This window comes from Plectropomus leopardus, chromosome 21, assembly GCF_026936395.1.
Source record: "Plectropomus leopardus strain MGB_pleo_1.0 chromosome 21, ASM2693639v1, whole genome shotgun sequence".
In the NCBI taxonomy this organism is placed as follows: Eukaryota; Metazoa; Chordata; class Actinopteri; order Perciformes; family Serranidae; genus Plectropomus; species Plectropomus leopardus.
In genome coordinates, this window is record NC_142196.1 from 19933166 (window position 1) to 19955393 (window position 22228).

General features: G+C 38.6%; 1 protein-coding gene across 1 annotated transcript; it reads right to left on the reverse strand.

The window, feature by feature from the left end:
- Window positions 1-179: 179 nt before the first annotated feature.
- Window positions 180-22226, reverse strand: vps41 (VPS41 subunit of HOPS complex). The gene is made up of 28 exons (XM_042510738.2): window positions 22048-22226; window positions 21675-21713; window positions 17007-17114; window positions 15546-15623; window positions 13312-13386; window positions 12277-12339; window positions 10581-10646; window positions 8932-9051; window positions 8706-8852; window positions 8554-8620; window positions 7754-7851; window positions 7539-7668; window positions 7288-7403; window positions 7088-7206; window positions 6466-6547; window positions 6246-6338; window positions 6018-6145; window positions 4731-4875; window positions 4590-4631; window positions 4446-4496; window positions 3433-3570; window positions 3294-3348; window positions 3067-3207; window positions 2825-2961; window positions 970-1069; window positions 847-891; window positions 672-751; window positions 180-521 (listed from the first exon to the last, which is right to left on the reverse strand). Exons 1-28 carry the CDS (start codon window positions 22066-22068, stop codon window positions 441-443), a joined length of 2565 nt encoding a protein of 854 aa, XP_042366672.2. The 5' UTR covers window positions 22069-22226; the 3' UTR covers window positions 180-440.
- Window positions 22227-22228: the final 2 nt, after the last annotated feature.

Sequence of the window (22228 nt, forward strand, 5' to 3'; positions counted from 1 at the left end):
AAAAATAAATTAAAAGACAAATTTAAAGACCACTTAAATACAATTTGCAGTTATAATATATGACCCAAATATGGGTCAAAATTTAAGAAGATGGAGACCCAACAACTTCCAACTTCTCCGGATTTTATTTCTCCTCTGAATTGACTGACATGCATAATTATCAGACACAGACCCCCAAGAACTTTTTAGTTGATTTTATTTTTCAGATGTTGCAGACATTTTATCAACAAATCACATTAGCAACAAGCCCAACAAGTACTTTATAGTTGTTAGATGTAAATATACAGCGACAATCCAATATTAATGTTTTGCATTTTTGCAGGTGTACAGTTCAGTGGGTGAGGGAAAGTGATATGCATTGATCAATGCACTGGACAGAAAGGGAAAGCAACAGGGAAAGTAAAAGCATCAGTAATAACATTATGAGTGCACAAATCTCTTTACTTTTTCATCTCAAGGATTCCACTTCCTGGGCCGCGCTTCTTTGCACTGCAGATGTTACAAAACTGCACCACAGGAATCTGAAACCGGAAAGAGAGAAAATGTACTTATTGTGGACAGCCAAGTCATGTTTGAGATTCTCGGATAAAACGGAATAATGTCTGAAACTGATGAAAGAAATAATGTGTTTTTTTTAAAAGAGTGACACAGATTATAGGAAAGTTACATACTGTTCCTGAAGATGGTAAACACTCTTTGTGAAACATGTGTCTGCAGTGAAACACCACCACATTGAAGGGTTTGGCCATGTCTGAAACACAAGTGTGAAGCAAAAAAATAGCAATGAATATCTTTCAAAAGCAATAAAACAGTAAAATACTTGATAAAACTGCATTGTAAACCCACCTGACGGTAATATTGTAGCATGACACGATTCGCAGATGTTCTCCTCTGAAAAAAACAAACCATTATGAGCACAGTTAAAAAATGACTGATGCTTCTCCACGAAAGCAAAGAAACTTCACCCACCGTCGACCCTGACTCCTCTCATCTGGGTTCGGTGCATCTTCTGGAGCAGCGAGAGAGAGTCGGCCACCAGGATCTTCTTACAGCCCTCCCTGAGGAGAATCTAAGAAACAAGAAAACAAAATGTTAATAACAAGCAAAATAACACAATAAACAGTAGGATAATGAACTAAAATCATAAATTCATTCTTAATTTTGTATTATTTCACCTTCTAAAATCACCCAAATTATTGCTCGAGTGAAACTTTATTACCTTTGCCAAAAAAATTATGCATTAGGTTCGTTTAGTTTGTCTGTTTATCTGCAGGTTATTGCTGGCCCAGTTTTTATAAAACTTGACAGGAGGATGTAGCATAGGTCAAGGAAGAACTTGGAGCAGATGGGGCGCCCAGTAGCTCAGATGGTGCATGCACAGAGGCTGCAGCAGCAGCGGGTTCGTTTAAAACTTCAGCCCTTTGCTGCATGTCATCCTCTGTCTTTCCCTTTTCCACGCTGTGAACTTTAAAGCTGACCTATATAATATAGGCAAAACGCCCCAAAATAAAAAAAATGTAAGCAGATATGAATCACAGGATGGATACACTTTTTTTGGCTTTCTCCTTCATTGATAGGACAGGTTAAATGTGAAATGGGGAGAGAGAAGGGGAGAGTTGGCAAAGAGTTGGCAAGAACACAGTTTTTGTTTTTGCTGCTCTACCAGGTGAGCTACTGGGCCCCCTGATATACTTTTTTTCCCCCACGTGTGCTTACATTGCAAAATAGGGCATATGGCCTTAGCAGAGCAAATGCTATACATCTTTAAATCCAGTAGATGGAACTAAAGTTACAGCAGCAGTATGTAATATTTAGTGGCATCTAGCAGTAAAAACTGCGGATTGCAACCAGCTGAAAATATGTGAACTCTGAATTTGATCATTTTTCCATAATATCAACATGAAAGCTGTCAACATACAATGGACTACACCAATTAATTTAAGACAACACAAAACAACATTTCCCAGGAGAGTTCAGCCCCCAACTTCCAACTTATTTACAACTGTCTCATGAGACTTTAGATTTAAGTCTCATCATCAGTCTGTTAGTGATCACAATTTAATTTCAGGAGGTTTTTACTGCGAAAGAAATTATCCGCAGAGGTATATTCTTCACCAAAACAAAAGAACCTCGTGATTTAAACTGGTAAAAACCCTGAATAAAGCAATAACACGTAAAAAAATGAGTGTTTTCTGGCATTTATGTGGTACTGCTCTCTATGGTGGTATGATGCTTTTAACTTTGAATTGTTCTTTTGCATTGCGTTTTTTTTAAACTTCTCTGTGCAGCACCTTGAACCTATCTGTTTGAAATGTGCCTTATAAATAATACCGCCCTGCCTAATCTTTCTGTGTTTGTATAAAAAAAGCATTTAAATGTTTTGCTCCACTCCACTGAACATGCAGCGAGACAAAAAAAAACATATTTTAAATTTTTCCCTGATTTTTGACTTTGACTTTACTGATGCGTGTTTGAGGTGTTGGACCCATACTTGTGCATTCAATTATTTGTTGCTGCTTTGACACCTTTCTTTATCTTTAAACTATTTTCATCTTTTATTTCTGCTGAAGACATGTTGGTGGTTGCGAGGGACAGTTTTTACAGCTGTATCACTGTTTTTATGTAATTATCTGTTAACTGTTATAATGTGTTTTATAGTAATGCGGTCTTTGTCTCTGTTTTTTGGGGGGGTTGGCTGTGAGTTTTTGTGTTCTTTAATTTGTTTTTTGGCATCTGTTTGCGTCATGTTGATGGTTTGTGATGTGTTTGTAATAAGGTGAATCTCGTGTGTGAATAAAGCAAATCAAAGAGAATCACGTCTAACCTGCAGATTGTAGTCCTGCAGGATTTTAACAAGTGAATCTCTGAGGTTCGGGATCTCCATGCCCTCCTTGATGCGATGGATGAGCAGGATCGGATCCACGTGAGTACCGATGTTATTAAGGAGGCCGGTGATGAACGCTAGGGAGACAGAAGCAGGCAGATAGAGACAAAGACATATTAGAAAAGGGAGAAAATAACAAAGAAAGACAGATTCAATCTAACGACAGGGTCAATGTGTCGTACGTGGTTTGTCTATAGAGTAAGAGATGAGATCCTCCCACAGCTCTGCATCGTCCTGCTCTTTGGCGAACTCTATGGCCTTGTCCACGTCCGCCAGCTCCTCCATGATCATCTGCAGAGCTCGCCTGCAGTTCCCCATCCTGCCTGGGAGCCAACATGCTGGGTTAGTTAACTTTTAATCATTTTAAACACACTTAAAAGAAGGAAAACAGGCTCCAACTAAGACTTACTGAGCAGGAAAACAGTCTCCTCGACAAAGTTCCTCTGCTGACAAACCTCGAGAGCCTGACAGAAAAGACAAAAGAGGACATAATTCATGTCTTGTAGCTTCTGGAAACTTTAATGTGCATTAGGATAATGTGTGAGTACCTTTTCAAGCGGACAGTGTGTGCTGTCTCTCAGGAAAGGTAGGAGATTCGGTCGGTCATACTCAGCGTACAGGCCAATCTGTCTCTCGTGGTATTTTTGGCCTTTGTGGTGGTCCCGCTTGAACAGTTTATGGAGGTACTTTGGGGAGAAGAGTCGTCACATCAGTTCTGAATTAAACTTTGAGAGTTAGCACGATTATACACAGAATAAATATTTGAACGCCGTGGTTTTTGCCCCCATTTTTCACAAGTTTAAGATACAGATCTAAGCCTTTTTTAGGGTCTCAATAGATATATTTCTCTCCAATTTTGGTCACAAATTTGTTATAATCCATGTCAGTGAGCTTTTCTCCTTTTCCACGATAATCCCTCACCTGACAGGTGTGACATATCAAGTGCTGATTAAACATATCATTACTACACAAGTGCGTATGGGGATGGTCACAGTTAAAAGCTTCTCGGAAATATCATATTTACCTTATTTACAAATTATGAACACATGAACTGCCCTCCAAAATTGTAATTACGAATGGGAAATTAGGAAATTTCGATGATACCCGAGCTGCCAAGTTGCCGTGTTTCAGGGCAGCAGAAATGGCAGAAAGCATGGAAACAGCATCGACAATTGACGGTAAAAAAATCATATATTTTGCTTTTTTGTTCGTAGTGGCTATCATTCGCCTTTCGTAGTTGCATATAACAACCTGAAGAAGGTGCAAGCCGATATGTGTTGGTGTTTTTTTTAATGTTTCTAGGCCCATGAATTAAAGGCCTTTCGTGCTTTTCAAACCATCCTGAGTGAGACCTGAATCTTTTGTACCACACTGCATTTTGGTTTTAAGTTCCTCTTTTTTTTCCACGAGCACCAGTGGTTTGAGGGACACCAGAAGCGCTCCTGCTACCTCTTTTTTCACTTGTTTTAACAAATTTGGGATTAAAAAAATCAAGACAAATACATGTTTTTTGTGCAAAGTCTTAGATTTTTTTCAGTTATTTAAAGTTATCTGGACTCACCACATGCAGAAGCTCAGGCCTGTCTGCTAGTTCCTCCACCACTCTGTCCGTCTATTAGAGGACATAACAGAAAAAGGATCAATGGGCTGCAGATTTTAATCGCATCCTTAAAAAAAAAGACAGTGAAAAGGAGTGCACACTCACCGATATCTTGTCTTCATTGTCGAGAAGCATGTCAACAGCTTTCTGTATATTTAGAGAATTTATTACTCAAACATCTAAGCTTTAAAATGAGAACGTAAACATGGAAAAATGTGAACACATAAGATGTTTTCAGGCTTTTACCTCTTTGTCAAAGTCCATGAGGAGGACGATCTTGTCCTCGATGGAGGAGAACAGGTTGTGTTTGTGGATCAGCTGGTAAACGTCTTTGTGCCTCAGTCTCAGGTAGATCTCTAAGGCTCGATCGTACCGCTGGTCGTACGTGTATCTGTAACAGCACCAAAAAACAACTATTTACTTTGTAAACTATTATTTTTGTTGTGTCAGCAGTGATTCTAAGTCATGAAAGACATAATACCTTCAACCCTACCGGCCCTTCAGACAAATGTTTGACCGAGCATTGGTAAAAAACACAGAATTTGACCTAAAACACCAGTATAGATGCCATGGTTTCAAAAAATACCAAACAAGTGACACTGCATTTCTCAGGGTTCCCAGACATTTTCATGGACTCATTTTCTAAACTTTTCTATTACTTTTCAAGAACCCTAATAATTATTTTTCTTTCCAGACTTGCCTGCCATTTTTCAAACATCAGATTCAGAAAATGAAGAAAACGCCTGTGATGGCAGACATAAACGTCACACATCGACGCATATCAGAGCTACGTTATGTCGTCAGCTCCAGAGGATTAATACGCCGTTATGTAACATTACGTGGAAGGTTATCCACGGAAGATAACTGTAACAATGACATTACACACAACAAAATTGCATGATTTTTCCAAAACTTGCAATGGTTTTTACTTATTCCATTACTTTTCCAAGTGTGATTGTAAAATTCCATGACCTTTCCAGGTTTTCCATGACTATAGGAACCCTGCTACCTTTCAAATGCGTATTAAATGATGCACACAATATTGAAACTTTTTCCATTTTGTTCTAATTTGAAAAAACATCAACTTGCTTTGAATATTTCCCTCAATATTTATTCAACTGGATATGGCATGCACATGTTAAAGGGACAGTTCACTCCAAAATCCCAAACATATTTTAATAATCTAAATTGTTTTGGTGTGAGTTGCCAAGTGTTGGAGATATCGGCTGTAGAGATGTCTACCTTCTCTCCAATATAATGGAACTGGACGGCTTGTGGTGCTCAAAGTGCCAAAAAAAAAAAACCATTTGGAAAGTCAACAATAATGTCTTTTTCCAGAAATCATGACACGGTTACTCAAGATAATCAACAGACCTTGTTGTGAGCAGTTTCATGTAGGAATTGTTTGTTTTTAACTCAATTACAACCAACAAATGTATCACCTCACAATACAGATTAATTAATAGCACTAAGAGGAAAGAGGCAAACTTTTAATTTTGATTTTGGGGTGAACTGTCCTTTAAGATCACTCACAGTTCAGCTAGTGTGGTGAGCAGCGTTCTGTTGGCCGGGTCCTTTTTCAGGTGATCGGTGACCGCCTGAACTATGGCCATGTTGTTGTAAAGCTCTCCAGGCCATTCTCGGATCAGCGTGGCAAAACCCTTTGTGGACAACACAGGAAGTGGAACAAACCAATAAGACGACCATCAACCAGTGGATTAATTTGTCACAGGAAGTCGACATAATTAAGGGACAAAATACCTCATAGTCAGTTTTGAGAAATTCGTGCAAGATCATTTCATAGATGGCCGGTCTGAGACGCAGATCTCCTCTGGGCAAATACTGACTGATGGCCTGAACATGGAAAGAGGTGGAAAAATATTCATAAGAAACTGATACCTGAAAAAAGACACAAAAACTTAAAGAATCACATTTCAGAGCTGATTTGTGACTGTAATCCCTGTTAATTATGCTCCATTACCTTCAGCTGTCCGATGGTCTTGAACCTGTATACTTCATTTTCCCATAGTTCCATGTTTTTTCCAAGAACCTTTTGACACTTTCTGCATTACAAAAAACAAACAAACACTTGAATCATTCAGATTAATCCTTAGGGCTCATTTTAATGTTACAAAACTGAAACTTTCAGCATCAAATGCAGCACATTCCCAGCAACATTTTTTTATAAAGAAGTATAAATTTTAATGAAAAAATAATAAAATAAAATAGCTCCCTGAGGTTTCACAAAGTAAAAGTTCCTCCCATGCTGACATTTTTTTGCACTTTTTGATTAATTAATTTTATTGTTGATCATTAAAATAAAACGCTGATACAGATAATCAGCAAAATGTCAAATATCGGCCCCAATAATCAGCCAGGCCGATAATCTGTTGACCCCTAGTAAAAATAAATTTGGCTCATCTTTAAGAGTGTTCACTTTCTCCACAATTTCAAATAAAGAAATGAGTGATGATTAAGCTTGACACTTAAAACAAAAGGTCTCTGTAATATGGACCCTAGAGATGTTAAAACGAAGACACACACTCACTGTACAACTTATCAGATGGATTAAATGACTGTAGGTCTGCAGAGGTTAAACCCACCTCGCTGCGCTGTCATAGTCTCCTTTCTCCACTAAGTGATTGATGTAAGCCATCCCAATTTTCTGCACGTCGTGTCTCTTGATGTTTTTGAAGCTGATCTCTGCGGCCATCAGAGCCTCCTGTCACAGTAACAGGACACACAGTTAAACTATGTAATTGTAGAGCGTAACCTTTGAAACATTCATAAAATTCACACAAACCTCATATTTCTTCTTCTCCAGCAGCCAATCAATATGGTCATCCTGGTCCCGCTCTTTGGCCACGACGACGTCTTTGGGACTGATGATGTAGAAGAGTGACTCTCCCTCTGAATGCTCTGTTAATGAAAATACATTTATGCCTCTGCCTGCTGCACATTACAGCTGACATTTGATGGTCCACGCATAATGAAATCAGAGCGCAGCAGAAAGGCCGCGTGACATTTCTCTGAGAGCTGTTTTTATAGTCTCACCGAGACGGTAGTCTCTGCACTCGTTGTCTTGGAAGTTGCGCACAGTCAGCGCGTCTGAGGAGATCTCCTCGCAGCTCTCGGGGAGAGGCTGGATGATGTCGAGGCGAGGCCGCGCACGAAACTCTTCATCCTGCACACACAGATACACACACAATGAGTACAAACTTTTACACCATATTCACCCCTTTAATATATAAGTGTAGAAGTATTGTTACCATGTGATCAGAGTTCTCCTTCACAAAGTACAGAGTGACGAGCTGATCTGCAAGCGGTGCCAGACCACTGATGAAGAACTCAGTCTCAAATGCAGACACTGTTTGAAAAAGAAACCAAACAAAGGCACAAATTGAATACATCTGTAAGCTGGTTGTGAGAAAAATAAGATATTCTGTGTGTGTGTGTGTGTGTGTGTGTGTGTGTGTGTGTGTGTGTGTGTGTGTGTGTTGCTGCATCTTGAAAATATCAGCTTTTTGACTTGACAGCTTGGGCAACTAACAGTTATATTCAGCTGATGAATGGATTATTTTCTTGGTGTATAGAGTGTCAGAAAATGGTGAAAAATGTTGATCAGTGACCCAGAAGATGTCTCTGAATGTCTTTTTAATTTTTTTTTTATTTATTGGAAGAACAATGCAAGACAAATATTATAAATATAAACAAATATTTACCTTTAAGAAGCTGAAATTGGAGAATTTTTACTTTTTTTCCCCAAAAAGTGACTCAAACCAATTAATCAAATTAGTTGAAAAGTCATTTAATAATTGACAACTAATCAATAAAGCAATTAATCATTGCAGCTCTCTTGACAACACAACCAGGACCTACTGTATCGACCTCTGCTACTCTCCTTATTGTTAAATGTTTCTGCATCGTTATTAACTAACCAATAATCCATGTTTGTGAGGTTGTGTGCGTGTAAATGCATAAACACGTGGACGCATGCATATATGTGGTCACGGCAATCGCAAATTCTCATTTGTTATCATAGTTTATTATAATGTGCAATGTATTTTACCTATTTCCACATAGCGGCTGGGCAGATCTCTCATCTCTGTGGGATTTCTCTCCTTCACAACACAGATCTGAGGAGAAACAGGAAAATTACAGACAGTCTGGACCTCTGAAACTGCCAACATCAGTGGTGAATCTTATAGAAAAGTAAATAACCTTAATGGAAGTCCCCCAGCCAACAATGAGAGTGCTGTTGTCCTTCCAACACAGGCTGCAGGGATACATATCCGGCCTCAGACTGACGTTATCCCGCAGCACGTTTGTGATCCGCTGTTTTGTACTGATATCATAGATTTTAACTCCCTAAAAGAAACCAAAATGTTAACATTTCACACATTCAGTGTTGCACTTTTTTATTAACTTCTGGTGACCGGTCACTCACCACATTGTTGGCCCAGGCGATGAGGTTAGCTCTCCACTGGATGTTAGTGATTGAGCCCTCGCCCTCATGCAGAACAGATGTCTTCCAGCGATTCAACCAGTTTCTTTCATACAAAAGCAGCTGAGAAAAAAAAAATATTGAGTACTAAACGGTGTGCAGTTGTGCAGCCCGGCCTACAGAGGGCAGTAGATGAACAGCACATCACACAATGAGGAGCTGCGTCTGACAGAAGACTGAAACAGCCTTATAGATTAAACTGTGGCAAACTTTCTCATTCACGCTGAAAACGATGAAGTAAAACCAGATTTTCATCCTTATATGAAGATTTTAATTCCACTTCAGAGCATTTAGGCACACAGACGATGAAGACAGATTGTTCATTAGACTCCGCCTGAGTGAGAAGAGCTTCACATTAGCTTCAGTGGCGGAAGAAGTAATTTTACAGTCTCACATGGTCGATGTAATTTGGAGAAGATGGTGTGAAAGCCATAAAGAAAGAGCTGAAAACTTGACGCATTACAAGCACGATTTCATACATCTCTCATCATAACGGCTTCTTTAGGATACAGGCCATTTATTGTACTCGCTGTGCTAAGTATTTAAACACAAATCCATCATGTTTTTATGTATATTTACTGTCTCAGAGAGGTGTGTAAGCTCAGCAAGTGTGTTTTCTTTTATCAAGGTGGCCGCAGCACTACTTCTTCTATTGCAGTTTAATGTTCAGGCCTTGTATTGTACACACTGTGGAGGACAAAGCCTGTCATTCACATCCCCCGCATTGTTACTGTCCTTACTATATAAACTGATACAAAAAAAAACCCCAAAAATGTGCATAATATTACCAAGGATGCCGGGAGAAGGTTGTATAGGCTCTTTAATTCAGCGGTTGGGCGATGTTAATAAACAGTTTGCTCTACAAAGAGATGATATGACAAAAGAACTGTGGAGACAAAATTGAATTTCCTTTGACAGGATGTGGCTCCCGTTGAGGCTTATTGATTTTCATCACAGGCACATTGTGGAGGCCTTCACAACTTGGAACTGAGAGGAATCAGCGGCAATTGAAAGAAAATGGCAAAGTAACACTAACAATGGGGTTTCATAAAAAAAAGTTGTTTTCCTCACCCCCGTTGTATAAATGTCAGTATACTTTATTTATGGACGCTTTTGCAATGACGCTACTTCCTAGCAGTTTATAGTCGTGTGTACAGTCATTGCCTTGTTGGTTTTACTTTGTGGAAAACAAAAATGACTCATGTCTAAGATGGTTTTCACCTTCCTTTCGTAGTGACAAACCAACCAGAGACGACTTTCAGGAGAGAGATCACTGTATGCGCCCGGAAATCCTAAGACTATGTACCCTCTTGATAATGACATCTACTTGCCGTGCTTGTGAAGCATTGCCTTTCAAACACTGTTGAGCGAACAGCACTTTGTGAAAGTGGGCAGCTCTCCCGAGAGCACTCCAGCAAAGAGACAGAAAACTAAGAGCCTTTCACGCCAGACAAAAGGCCCGTGCATCGCCAGCCCAGCCAGAGTGAGAAGGTGTGCAGGATTCGGACACAATCAGGACAAATTATTGTGGAAGGAAATTGCGAAAACAGCACATAATGACTGCAAGAGTAAAAACTAGTGCTCAAACCTACCTTGTTGCCCCCGGTGACAAACTGTTTGTAGTTTGATCTGGTGAACTGAGGGTGTAACGCCACCACCTGCAAAACAATATATGAGGGGCAGGTTAGGCTATAGTGTCAAAACTATTATTATTTGTTTGTTGAGTTAAATGCATTTAATACATGGGCTGAGTATCGTTTAAAAAATTACGATGATAGTATCCTTTAGCCTTGTTTTCTCAATCTCAGTCTAGTTCACTTCAGTTTGTTAAACAGAACGATTATTTTTGTGTTTCAAATATCAATTGAATTATTCCATGATGCCCCATTCTTTTGTCGTCCCTTGTTTAGAAACATAGCACACTGACCAAAGATGGAGCTAGAAACACTGTAGTCAGTTAATTGGTCAAGAGAGAATCATCACTTTCAGTCAAAAAGGACTCAATGCACGAGCTCATTTTTTTTAATATCCCACCGACTGCGACAGAGACTCTAAACACTTCAGCCGGTTCTTTTTTGTTCTGAAAATGTGGGCATGCATCACTGCAACATGGGCGATCACTGAGGTGCAGATGTTGCTCTGCAAAAAGACTACATTGAAAGTTGGACGGAGATATGATTATGATGACTTTTCACCATCTGGTGAAAAACCTATATTCTAGAGCTCAGCCTATGGTAGAAACACAAAGGACTTCTAGGGTTAGGATACATGTCTGTACAGATTATGTAGGGTACAACACAGCATGTCTTTGGTGGAAACGTGACTTTGTAGTGATACCATTACCAATAAAGAACTTTATTTGATAACTTTTTTTTCACTAGATTCAATATCTATCATGCGAGTGAAAGCATTCAGTTACTTAAAATGCTGTACAGGCGTGTTGTATTATGTGGCACCCTGACACACTGAACTGCATCAAATACAAAGCGCTCGACTTCACCATAACACAGACTGAATGGTTTGTAGCTGCTGCAGTAGTGGGCCAATCACACTGCGCATTAAATCAAGTACACTTGCACTGATTGGCTGCAAGCAAAACCATACAAATAGTCATTTTTTCTAGATCTGGGTTCAAAAAGTATCAAATGCATGTATCATTTGACTGGAGAATTTTCATTACTATTCTTACTTTTCATTACAAAGTTATTTTGAACATCTGCTGGGTTAGCACGAGCTAATTCAGCAGCACCAGCCAACATCTAAGACTGATCCATAAAGGTTCACGGTTGATTGTTTAGTCATAAAACAGGCCTAACAAGTCACATCGACACTGCAACAGCTAGGCGTTGTTACTAAACCAATTAACAACCACTGAGTGAAGTCACTGTATCTGTACAGATTCTCACAACTGTCCTCAGCGAGGCGCTCACACTCCCACAGCAGCAGCTACAACCAATACAGTCTGTGGTGTGGTGAAGTTAAGCGCATTGTATTTGACAAAGTTGGCAGTTCAGCGTGCCAAGATGCCACCAAAACACTCAAAAGTGCAGCTGTACTACACGACACTTCATTCACATTGTGGTGATCAAATAAAGAACTCTATTGGTTTCAGTATCACTTAAATATTACTGGTACTATTATCGTAATTTTTGTAACAGTTCCCATCCCTCGTTATTTCGATCGACACCTTAAAGTTATTAATGTACTAATACCCAGCCCTAGATAATACTGTAGCAGCAGATGCATGCTAAGGAACTTAAGTTTTCAGAAAATCTGATATCAACTTACTTTGATGGGACAGTCAAAGTTCTCATGGAAGCCCTCTCTTGTATAGAGACCAAACACTTGAACCTGAAGCAAAGACGAGACGGCAGAACAACAAGCAAAAGGTGAATAACTCAAAATTTCTCCTTTAATTGCTGCCTCTGCAACTATCCGAGGCCAGCGGGGGGAATTGTGGTCAGAAAAGACTTTGATTGGCTCCCTACTTCTCCGCTGGGTCACCAATTAGTGGACAAGTTGATTCTTTGAACCCCGCAGGGTTTAGAAACAGGAGTCCTCATCCTGGACTCGACCACAGTTGGCTACAACAAACCCTAATGTACCATTAGAGTACATGACACCCAGTTTCTCTCCATCTGAGGCCCCCAAAAAAGAAGACATTTTTTTTTTGTAAAGTAGAGGAATAATATAAAACTCTGATGCAATCTCCTTTTTCGAAGCGCACCAGCGATTAAGGATTAAGTTAGATTTTCAAAGGATTAACAGCCAACTGAATTGGTTGAGGGCAAACAATTGCTGTAGCATTGATTTTAATTGTCTGCTCCACTTTTTTTGTGCGACAAGATCTTGTTTTTGCCACCAGAGTGCTAGAAGTAGGGGGAGGGTGATATCAGAGAGCATATCTTGACTGTGAAATCCATGAAGGATGGTGGTAATGATGAGAAAAGACAAGATAACAGCAAGGTGGAGAACATGGAGAGGGTATCCATAGACGGCTGATGGCTGACTGACAGCTCGACGGATCTGAGTGCAATCCTTTCCCCCTACTATTCAAAATAGGTACAAGCTTTTTATAAATTCACGCATCACGAAAAAAATATGTGTAGATATGGTGGAGATAAAACTTTGACTTAATGCTCCGACTGTGGAAGAACTGCCTTCTAAAAATTCACCACCAAAGTTCCACATCATTAGCATAAAGTTTAACGCTGATAAGATGAGTTTTATATGAATCTGAGGGTGAATTATGGAAGATGAAAAACACTGATTTTTTTTCGCCCAAGGATCAGTAACCAGCGGCGATGAGCGGAGAGATCTCACCTTCCCATCCTCGGAGCAGATGCCCACATGCTCTCCACTTTCATCCAGACTGATCTGGTTGATCTTCACTGAACTCTGTGGAGACACAATATCATGGCATCTTTTTTTAGAGGCGGGCGAATATCTTTGCGGCTGGCCAAATGCTGCTGGCTGACATTTTACCCCATTAAGTGAAATGCCAGAAAAAGCGAACGGTAAAAAAAAATTTGAGTATGTAATGGAAGCACAGTCCCATATGTGTCAATGCACAGAGCATGGCATTAATACTGTGAAGGTTAGTGGGTCCCAATCCACTGCTGATGCTTTTAAATTTTACATTCATGACACTATGAGACTCTTTGGATAAAAGGATCAACTAAATGGCACACATTGTAATACACGTTGCTTAAAAACTGTCCTTAAAGGAATAATTCACCAACAATACTAACATTTGTATATCAATTATTATATCAAAACACTGAATTTTGAGAAGAATACTTTGTTTTCACCTATGCCTCCATGGTGAATGAAGAATCCAAAAACTGAGAAAATTCTTGATAATTTGGAGTAAAAATGGGTAAAACATTTATTCACAAACTCTCTCACATCTTGTGCAGTAAAGTCTCATTTATCCAGTTGTATGCGCAGTACTTCCCACATAAATGCATTTTCGCTAAAACACTAAAAATTTCCCCCCTTTTTGGATTCTTTGTTCACTGTGGAGGCATGCATTAAAACTGTTTTCTTCACAAATCCAACATAACATTGGCTGAGCGATTGATTTAGTCATTTTTCGAGTGAAGTGTTCCTTTAAAGCAGTGATACTCAACTTACAGCCCGTGCGAGCAAAATCTGGCCCCCAATAGGGTGCCAGATGGACCCCCAACCATTTGCTAATTCACAACTAAAATCTATTGATTCCCATTGGGAATTTATTTTGTACTTTTAATGTAAATACGATGTCAGCATTTTAAATAAGCATCAAAATAGAGCTTGAGGAACCTGAATTTCCCTAAATCCTAAAAACACCCCTGCATACACCATACCTATTTTCGTCTGGCCCTTTGGCCACTTGACATTTTGCAGGCCAGGCAAGCAAGTTGAGTATCCCTGCTTTAAAGGCTTAACTGTGTAGAACTAAAAGAATAAAGTTCTTGCTTATAATACCTTTAAAATGTGTCCAGTGCTTTAATTCACCTAGTTATTTGGGGGTCATTTGAAATCCTTTTCTGCTTTTCACTGAATTCTGCTCAAGCTAATTTTGAAACTACGTCACAAATGCATCAGCCAGAACTCAGCGGTGTCTCCGCTGTTCATTGAAAGCGCGTCCTTGTTTCTTTCAGGCGATGACTGATAGCTGGCAGTGAGTTCCTCAGGTGAGTAGCACTTGAATCAATGCGCCCAGCAGGGACACTGCAGTTAGAAGCACTAATGCAGGTACATTCATGTAAAATGGCCCCTTTGTGTTGATCAAATCAGCCTTTTTTTTTTTTTGCACATTAAATTATTGTTCAGTAGTCAATCCCAAGGTCAAGTGAACAGAAATGTATAAGGAAAGTAAAATAATGAGACATAGACATATACGATCACAGTCTGTTATAAAACCATAAATATGGGATCCCTAATTGTCTCTAAAAATTAGAAGTTATATGTAAAACACACTGTGCTTCTGCTGTGTTTCAAAGAAAAGGTTCACATGAAGACTGTTAAAGGAATAATTCAAAATTTTGGGAACTATGTTTATTAAATTTAATTTAAATGACTTAAATCAGAAGACTAATACATGTATCTGTTACATATTAGACTACAGCTAGCAGAGTCCTGTGACCTGTTGTCATATGTTACAAATAATTTCTTCCAACCTGAAAAATATGGACATGCCTCCCGGCAACAGAAAATTTGCATTGCGGGCCGCTGCCTGGTGTGTTTTTGGTGTTAAAGCCCAGAAGAATCCAGAAAGTTAGGTGTCATGATTTATTTATACTTAAGCATGTGATGAGTATGATATATTGGCTTGATTTATATTAAACAGGTATAATGCTTATCATGTTCACAGTTATAGTTGAATTGCTCACATTTGTTCACTAGCATTAAACAATGTACCCATATATTCATAACTCCTCAAATGGGGGTATTTCCACTTGATTTTTTATTAATAAATATATCATTTAATTTGTGCTTTAGCACAGCTAAGATGTGAGTCACACATACGGTAATGAATTTCATAATTCTAATTAGTATTTTAATGTACTTACAATTTCAAACTTCTGAGTTACATTTCCTTGGATGTCCAACAGGAAGACTTTCCCAAAATGTGTACCTAGAGCCAGAAACTGAGAAAGGACAAATGCAATGTAAATTAAACCAGAAGACACATGAAACAAATTCAAGATATGGAAAAAGAAAAAAAAGAAGAAAAAAAAAAAAAAACTTGTGCTGACGAAGGCTGTGGAAGAGGATAAAAAAACACTTCCTGGAGCTGGAGCGACATGGGCAGAGTGGGGATTGGGTGGGCTCAGAGGCAAAACTGTGAAATTGCAGGGGGTGGAAAAGCCCTATTTATTAAAGCATACAGTGTGAAATGGCATTTTTTTTTCTCAAATTAAAATGCTTAAGCATAATAAATGCACTGTACATCTGACTTCTTCCCATGCTCCCCATGCAACCCAATCACCTCCCTGCCCAGCACAGAGCTATTATTTCTCCTGCGCAGCAACTGGTTTCTGTGTTTTGTGCTTCAGCAGAAGTGCACGTGTGCATGTGTGTGTGTACGTGAGTCCACTGGGACAAAAAAATTATAGAAACTGGGGGCTTTTGGCATTAGATTAAGTGTGTGTTCTTCCACCCCAGCCCCTGCTCCATGCCCTCCTCCTAATCCCCCTCCCTTCTCGACCAGCATGTGGATGTGCGGCGAGCCCACCATGCTTCAGTGCAGTCTATAATGAAATGCTTATATTTACAGGCACAGCTGAGCATGTCAGACAGAGCCCCTGCAATCTCCCCAAATAAAATAACCAAAAATAAATAAATAAAGGGTTCAACCTTGTGAGGCGGAGCGACTTTTAAAGGGATTTATCAGAATGGAATTGTTCAAATGAAATTCCGATTCAGACACTTAAAATATGAGGCAACATAAGGCAACGTGTGCCGTCGGTGGCTCTGAGGTTGTGGGGGTGGGGGCTGGTGTGACCACACAGGTAGCACAATGTACACAAGCACAGAAATCCCAAGAAGAAAGACAAGTCAGATCAAATATGGAATTTCAGCAAAACAACGTCTCTCACTGTGACACCGTTACTATTTTGAGGTAAAAAAAAAATCCTCAAAGTAAAAATAAATAAATGAAAATCAATAGAGGTTAATAAAACATCAGGTGAGGAGACATAACTGGGTATGACTTTTGCTCTGCTCAGGCGTGCATGTGTGCTGCCGGTGCCACAACGATTAACCATCTCGCCAAGAGTGGCCCTCTTAAAAATATCAACATTGGACAAACGCAGGAAAGGAGCGAAAAATATGCAAGAGTGGGAGTAAAAGAGAAGACAATGGTGCCTGGTGTCTTCTGATGTACCTCCCTGAGTGGAAAAACAGGGCAAGGTGAGAAAAGAAAGGGCTGCCATCCCTCAAATGTGCACATAAACGATGTGGAATCTGTACTCGAGAAAGGTGAACCTGAGAGTGAAATGCCCTTGCGAGTGGTGGATTATAACCTCTACCTTGTCATGGACGGTCATACAGCTGGCTGCATCCTTCTGGAGGATTTCTGTCACCCCATTGGAGAGCCTCTCATACTTCAGCTTGGGCTCCTCCTCGCTGTCCTCCTCCTGTATAGACGTGCAAAATGGGCTCTCACTATAACATTTTCTTTAAAGGTAATCATTACAACAGGACGGTGTCCTCTCACAGATGCTAAAGTTCACAAAGACAAAACTCTTCACCATATAAATATACAATACATCCACCAAAAGTCATTCAAATCCTGTAAATCTGATTTACTAAAAGCAAGTTTGAAGATTTAAAAAAGGGGTTACTTCATATGCTTCCACCTCAACTTAAAGGTGCCCTGTTGAGTTTTTGACCACTAGAGGCGCTATAGAGCAATATTTATGTGCAAGTCTTCACGATTTGCACATACTACATGCTGCAATGCTTGAGGGAGGTTAAAAAAACCAAGATACAGGCGTTGCCATCTTGTGAGGGAGATATCACTGAGAGCTGGAGTCTGCGATATCCGCAGTGCTTAGAATTGTAAATTTGACAATGGAAATTTTGCAGCTCTATTATTATATATCTATTATATCTTGAATTTCCAACAAAATCATTAAAATATATTTTATTCACTATCACAAATGACAAAGAAAATACTTACACTTAAACTACATGTAAGAAGCTAGAAACACAGAACGTGTGTTTGAAAATGACTGAAACGATTAACCAATTATCAGAATCATTTTCTGATGATCAATGAATTATTTCAGCTCTACATCCACTAATCCATTAATAATACTACTAAAAAAGACATTATTACAGCAGGGCCCTTCACTAACATCAGGGTTCATACAGCTTACAGCAAATTAAATTTAAGACTTTTTAATGCCACTCAGAATTCAGACCAATTTTCTAATAATAAAAATTTTTTTGTCCAGTGAAAAAGTTGGATTAACCTCTTCAAATGTTTGAAAAATAACTATTTTTAGAGTAGAGCACATGGAAGACAATGGACACATTATATTATCATAAAAGTATCTATTTAGTTTACCAAGATAAGTGGGAAATATTTGGCATTTCTGACACGTTTCAGGACGATTTTGTGTTTCTCAATCTGCATGTGAGATTCCACTGCTTGGATTCCTATCATGACGAATTAAAGAAATGAAATGCATTAAATCATTTAACGAAAAAAAAAAAGATATAACCAATTATATTGATATTTAACAATGCAATGTCAGAGAAAAAAAGGAATCATAAAATCCCACTTCTCATGTCTGAGCATTTTTAAGACTTTTGAAAGATTAATTTAAGTTGATGTAATACCAACAAAGGCCTTTATTTTAGATTTATGAATGTAATGCCTTTTAAGACTAAGGATCTGCAAGAACCCTGTAACTGATACATTTTTGGGATGCACATTTAAATGTCCACCATTACTGCCACACTGTCACTGAGCACCACACTTATGCTCGACCCTACATGTACTCTGGCCTCTTCAAGGCAATTCATATGTCTTGCATGTGTGTATCAGGAGATAAATGCACAAAGACAAATTTCCATTACCTTGCGTAAAATGCAGCATGAAGGAATCTTAAATTTCCACACGACCGTTCATCCCCAGTGACATACATGAATTTAGTCATTTCATAAAGCAAACTTAAGGTATTCTACTGTGCTACACTTTCCAGCGTGAGCCAACATTTGCGGCCAGTCACAGCCTGAATATTACTCATAATTCAGTTTATAACCAATGCTGCACAGTCTGTGGCTGCCCAGAGGGTGCATCAACTCAAAACATTGTCTGCCATTATGTGCTACTGGGTTGGAGGTGGGGGACAATAGCGTGGAAAAAATGTTATTTTCAAAAACAATCCTTTCCCACTCAACAACGCCATATCTAGGCTATTTCCTGTGTATTCTGGTTGTGAGATTTCTGATGCGGGGGCATTTGTCACGGGTTTCAAAGGTGTATCAAACAACAAAGGCAAACTTCATCCCTGGAGAGAAACTACCTATTTTCAAACTTTTGGCATCTCTTGTAAGTTGCTTTTTGTTTTTGTCAACTCCTGAGCTGGCCTTCGTCTTGTAATCATTTTGGCCACATGCTTTGTCTATTGACTGTTAAGAAGCAACAGCCTGGACCAAGTCTAAATAAAGAGATACACACTGAAGACCGCACTTATCACAAACTCACATTCAAGGAGAGGAAGAAGGACATGTCTTCTTCAGTATTACAAAAATAATGAATCATTTGCCACCCACTCCTTCATTTCTCTCTGTCACAAATACAATGTACAGATGAAGGATGAATAATAAGAAAAAATCTTGATAAAGGAGTACAGAAACGTGCTTTTTAGGACCCTAGTTATAAAATAAAAACATATTTTGTGAGTAGATCTCTTGTTTCTTGTTTCTGTTTTCTCAGCTACTGACTGCACCTTTCGTGTTGTAACCATTCCTGCCTATTAACATTTGAAATACACCATGCTGAACTATAATATTCTTCAAATACACAAGACACAAGTACAAGTTTCAAATATATTGCGGATCTGAGGCTAAAATGTGTCATGTGGTGTACAGATTTTAAAGCCCTTCTATGCAAATTTGTGATTTGTGATACTGGGTTATATAAATATAACTGACTTGACATATCTCGCTTCATATTAAGATAGTGAATTAATCAACTTCTACGCCTTAATTATGTTTTTCTGACTTAAATACTTAAACTATATGTCCTTTGTGATAGCAAAGCTATGAAATCCAAACAAATGTTATCACAAAATTTGTACAAACTCTCAGACAAAAACAAAAAGGAAACCCTCCCCATTTTAAATTAATTAAGGACTGAGAGCAGATATTGTAAATATAGCAATAAAAATTAAAAAATCCTCAGATTAGGATCAAAGTGGTTGGTTAAGTACTTTCTAACTGATTTCTATCAAGTAAATCTATTATTTTATTTCAGTGCTAAAGTGAAGAACTAAAGAAGAACTAAGAAATAAAAGGCGCTAACAAGAACCACATTATGGTTATTATCTTAACCTAATTAAATGCATAATTGCAGCATAAAATTTCTAATTTACTGATTTAGATAAACTTTTTAAGTTGCAAACATTATTGAATGAGTTTGGTTGAGGTAAAAATAAATTAAATATTATAATTAAATATTCTGTGCAATTTAAACTTGTTAATTGATTTAAAACAAAATTCAGGTTGATTTAACTTAATTAAACTGGCATGATAATTTAACTTTTCTCCCCCTTGAGTTTAGGATTTCAAGTACCCTACCCTGACTACTTGACATGCCTGGAAAAATTCAGACAGTTAAGATTGCAACACATATTTAGCAGTGTAATTTGGCCTACATACCTTCTAGTTCAGCACACCAGTGAATAAGAATAATAGCATTTAATTTAATTAATTTAATTTGCATTTAAAAATCTGGTCAGCTTGAGAGAACTTTTAATTTCTGCCATGGGGAGGAAAAGCATGATTCAATATTTGCTTATGGGTGTAACTGATACGTTGTGTAATCTAATTTTATTCACAGACACATTTTAAAAAATCTTCATAGACAGCCTTGTAGTTCCACTTAAAAAATGTGGTGTTATTGATTATTAGGTACTTAAAAGTCTTAAAAATGTCCCTCATCTCAGCATAGTGTTCATTGCACATGGAATCTGCTGCTATGGGTTTGATCCACTGTACTCCAAAACTAAAATAAAACCTTTTTCCTTGACTATCTGAGGCGTCAAAACAAGAGCAATCCAAAACAAGCTTATTGCTGTATTACAGTCATAACAAATCAGACTAGTCTGGCCAGATGACAAATGCGGTGAAGAGCATGCCTTTTACTTCCAAGATCAAATTGTTATCCTGCTCATTTCCTCTGTGAGCAGCAGTGTAGAGCATACAGGCCCTAACTTCCTTTATCCAGCAAGGCTGCTGTCAAACAGGTAACAGCAGCAGCAGCAGTACATTATTTTGCAGCATTCCAAGTAAATAATCAGCTGCTTGCAGCCCTTTGGAAGAGAGACACAACCCCACAGTCTATAGTGCTTGTTTCCCTGTGAGTGTTCATGTCCTGCAGTACTGAAAACCCGATGTAGGTGCTCTTTCTATAACAAGCCTGGAATTTCCGCCTTTTCCTTACCTTTAACTGTTTTCTCCAGAGAGCGTTTCTCTGATATTTCATTCAATTCTCCGCTTCCTATAAAAACACTCCCCTTCCTGCCAGGCTGATGTATAAAGCTATATTTTATTTAACCTACTTGTGATTCTCAGAAGCACAAGTGTACTGTAACACGCCGAAGCTCAGTCATAATATTGATGGATCTGGAAAGCCATCTGTAATTCATGAGTGTTTGACACCTCTCAAAATCTTACAAAGATCCTTCCGGGATCAAGCTGGGTTGATAAAGGCTGGGCTATGTATTACAGTCCTTTCAGTAGGCAGTGAGCTTTACTTGAGTTCAAAAATCACCCATGCTTGACAGAACTATGCACAGCACTGTCACTGACAATATGCTGCTCTTGATGCATTTCGACATACTGGTGCAACTGCATGATATTTTTGGGTGTAATTTTTCCCCTTTTACCTCCATATAAACTTCTTCTCAATGTTTGTCTTTTTGCAAGAGAAAGAACTGGCAGCAAACTGTATTGTTTCTTACCTCAGACTCACTTGTGAATTCCTCACTTTGTTTCCTGCCCTGAATGAAGAGACAGCATGAGTAGACTGTGGTACTACATTTAAAGTGAGAGTACATTACAATATAATTTAACTCAAACATGGACTGTAGAGATTGGCACTGCAGCTACAATGCTTTACTTACAACAAGCAACACATATAGGCTATTCAATCGATGTAGAGCTATCAAATCAGATATCTAAGCTTTACACACCACACAAACTATGAGATAATAAGCTAAATCAAATCAAAAGGCAGCTGACAGCACAACGACCGCGATTTCTATCTATTTTTATTCATATACACGTAAAAAAAACATCAACATTAGCCAGCTAACGTTAGCATGTTGTGCTTACCTGCTCATCTACTTCCGCCATCGTTATGTCCGAACAGATTAGTTAAATTATCTCAATACGTTTTCAAAGATAACATCTTAAAGAACACAATATCGCAATTAGGTCAGCTTCATGTCAAAAATATCTACCGTACAACAAAGTGATGTTTGTTGTCGAAGCCTGCTCTTTCTGTCATAAGTTA

Bases quoted from the DNA above. Each gene is read 5' to 3' on its own strand.
- vps41 (XM_042510738.2), bottom strand. From the start codon at position 22,068: ATGGCGGAAGTAGATGAGCAG. The intron at 4,632-4,730 runs GTAAAAGCCTGA...CTAAATATACAG, and splicing joins TCATGGACTTTGACAAAGAG to AAAGCTGTTGACATGCTTCT. The intron at 1,070-2,824 runs GTTAGACGTGAT...CTTGTTTCTTAG, and splicing joins TGCAGGACTACAATCTGCAG to ATTCTCCTCAGGGAGGGCTG.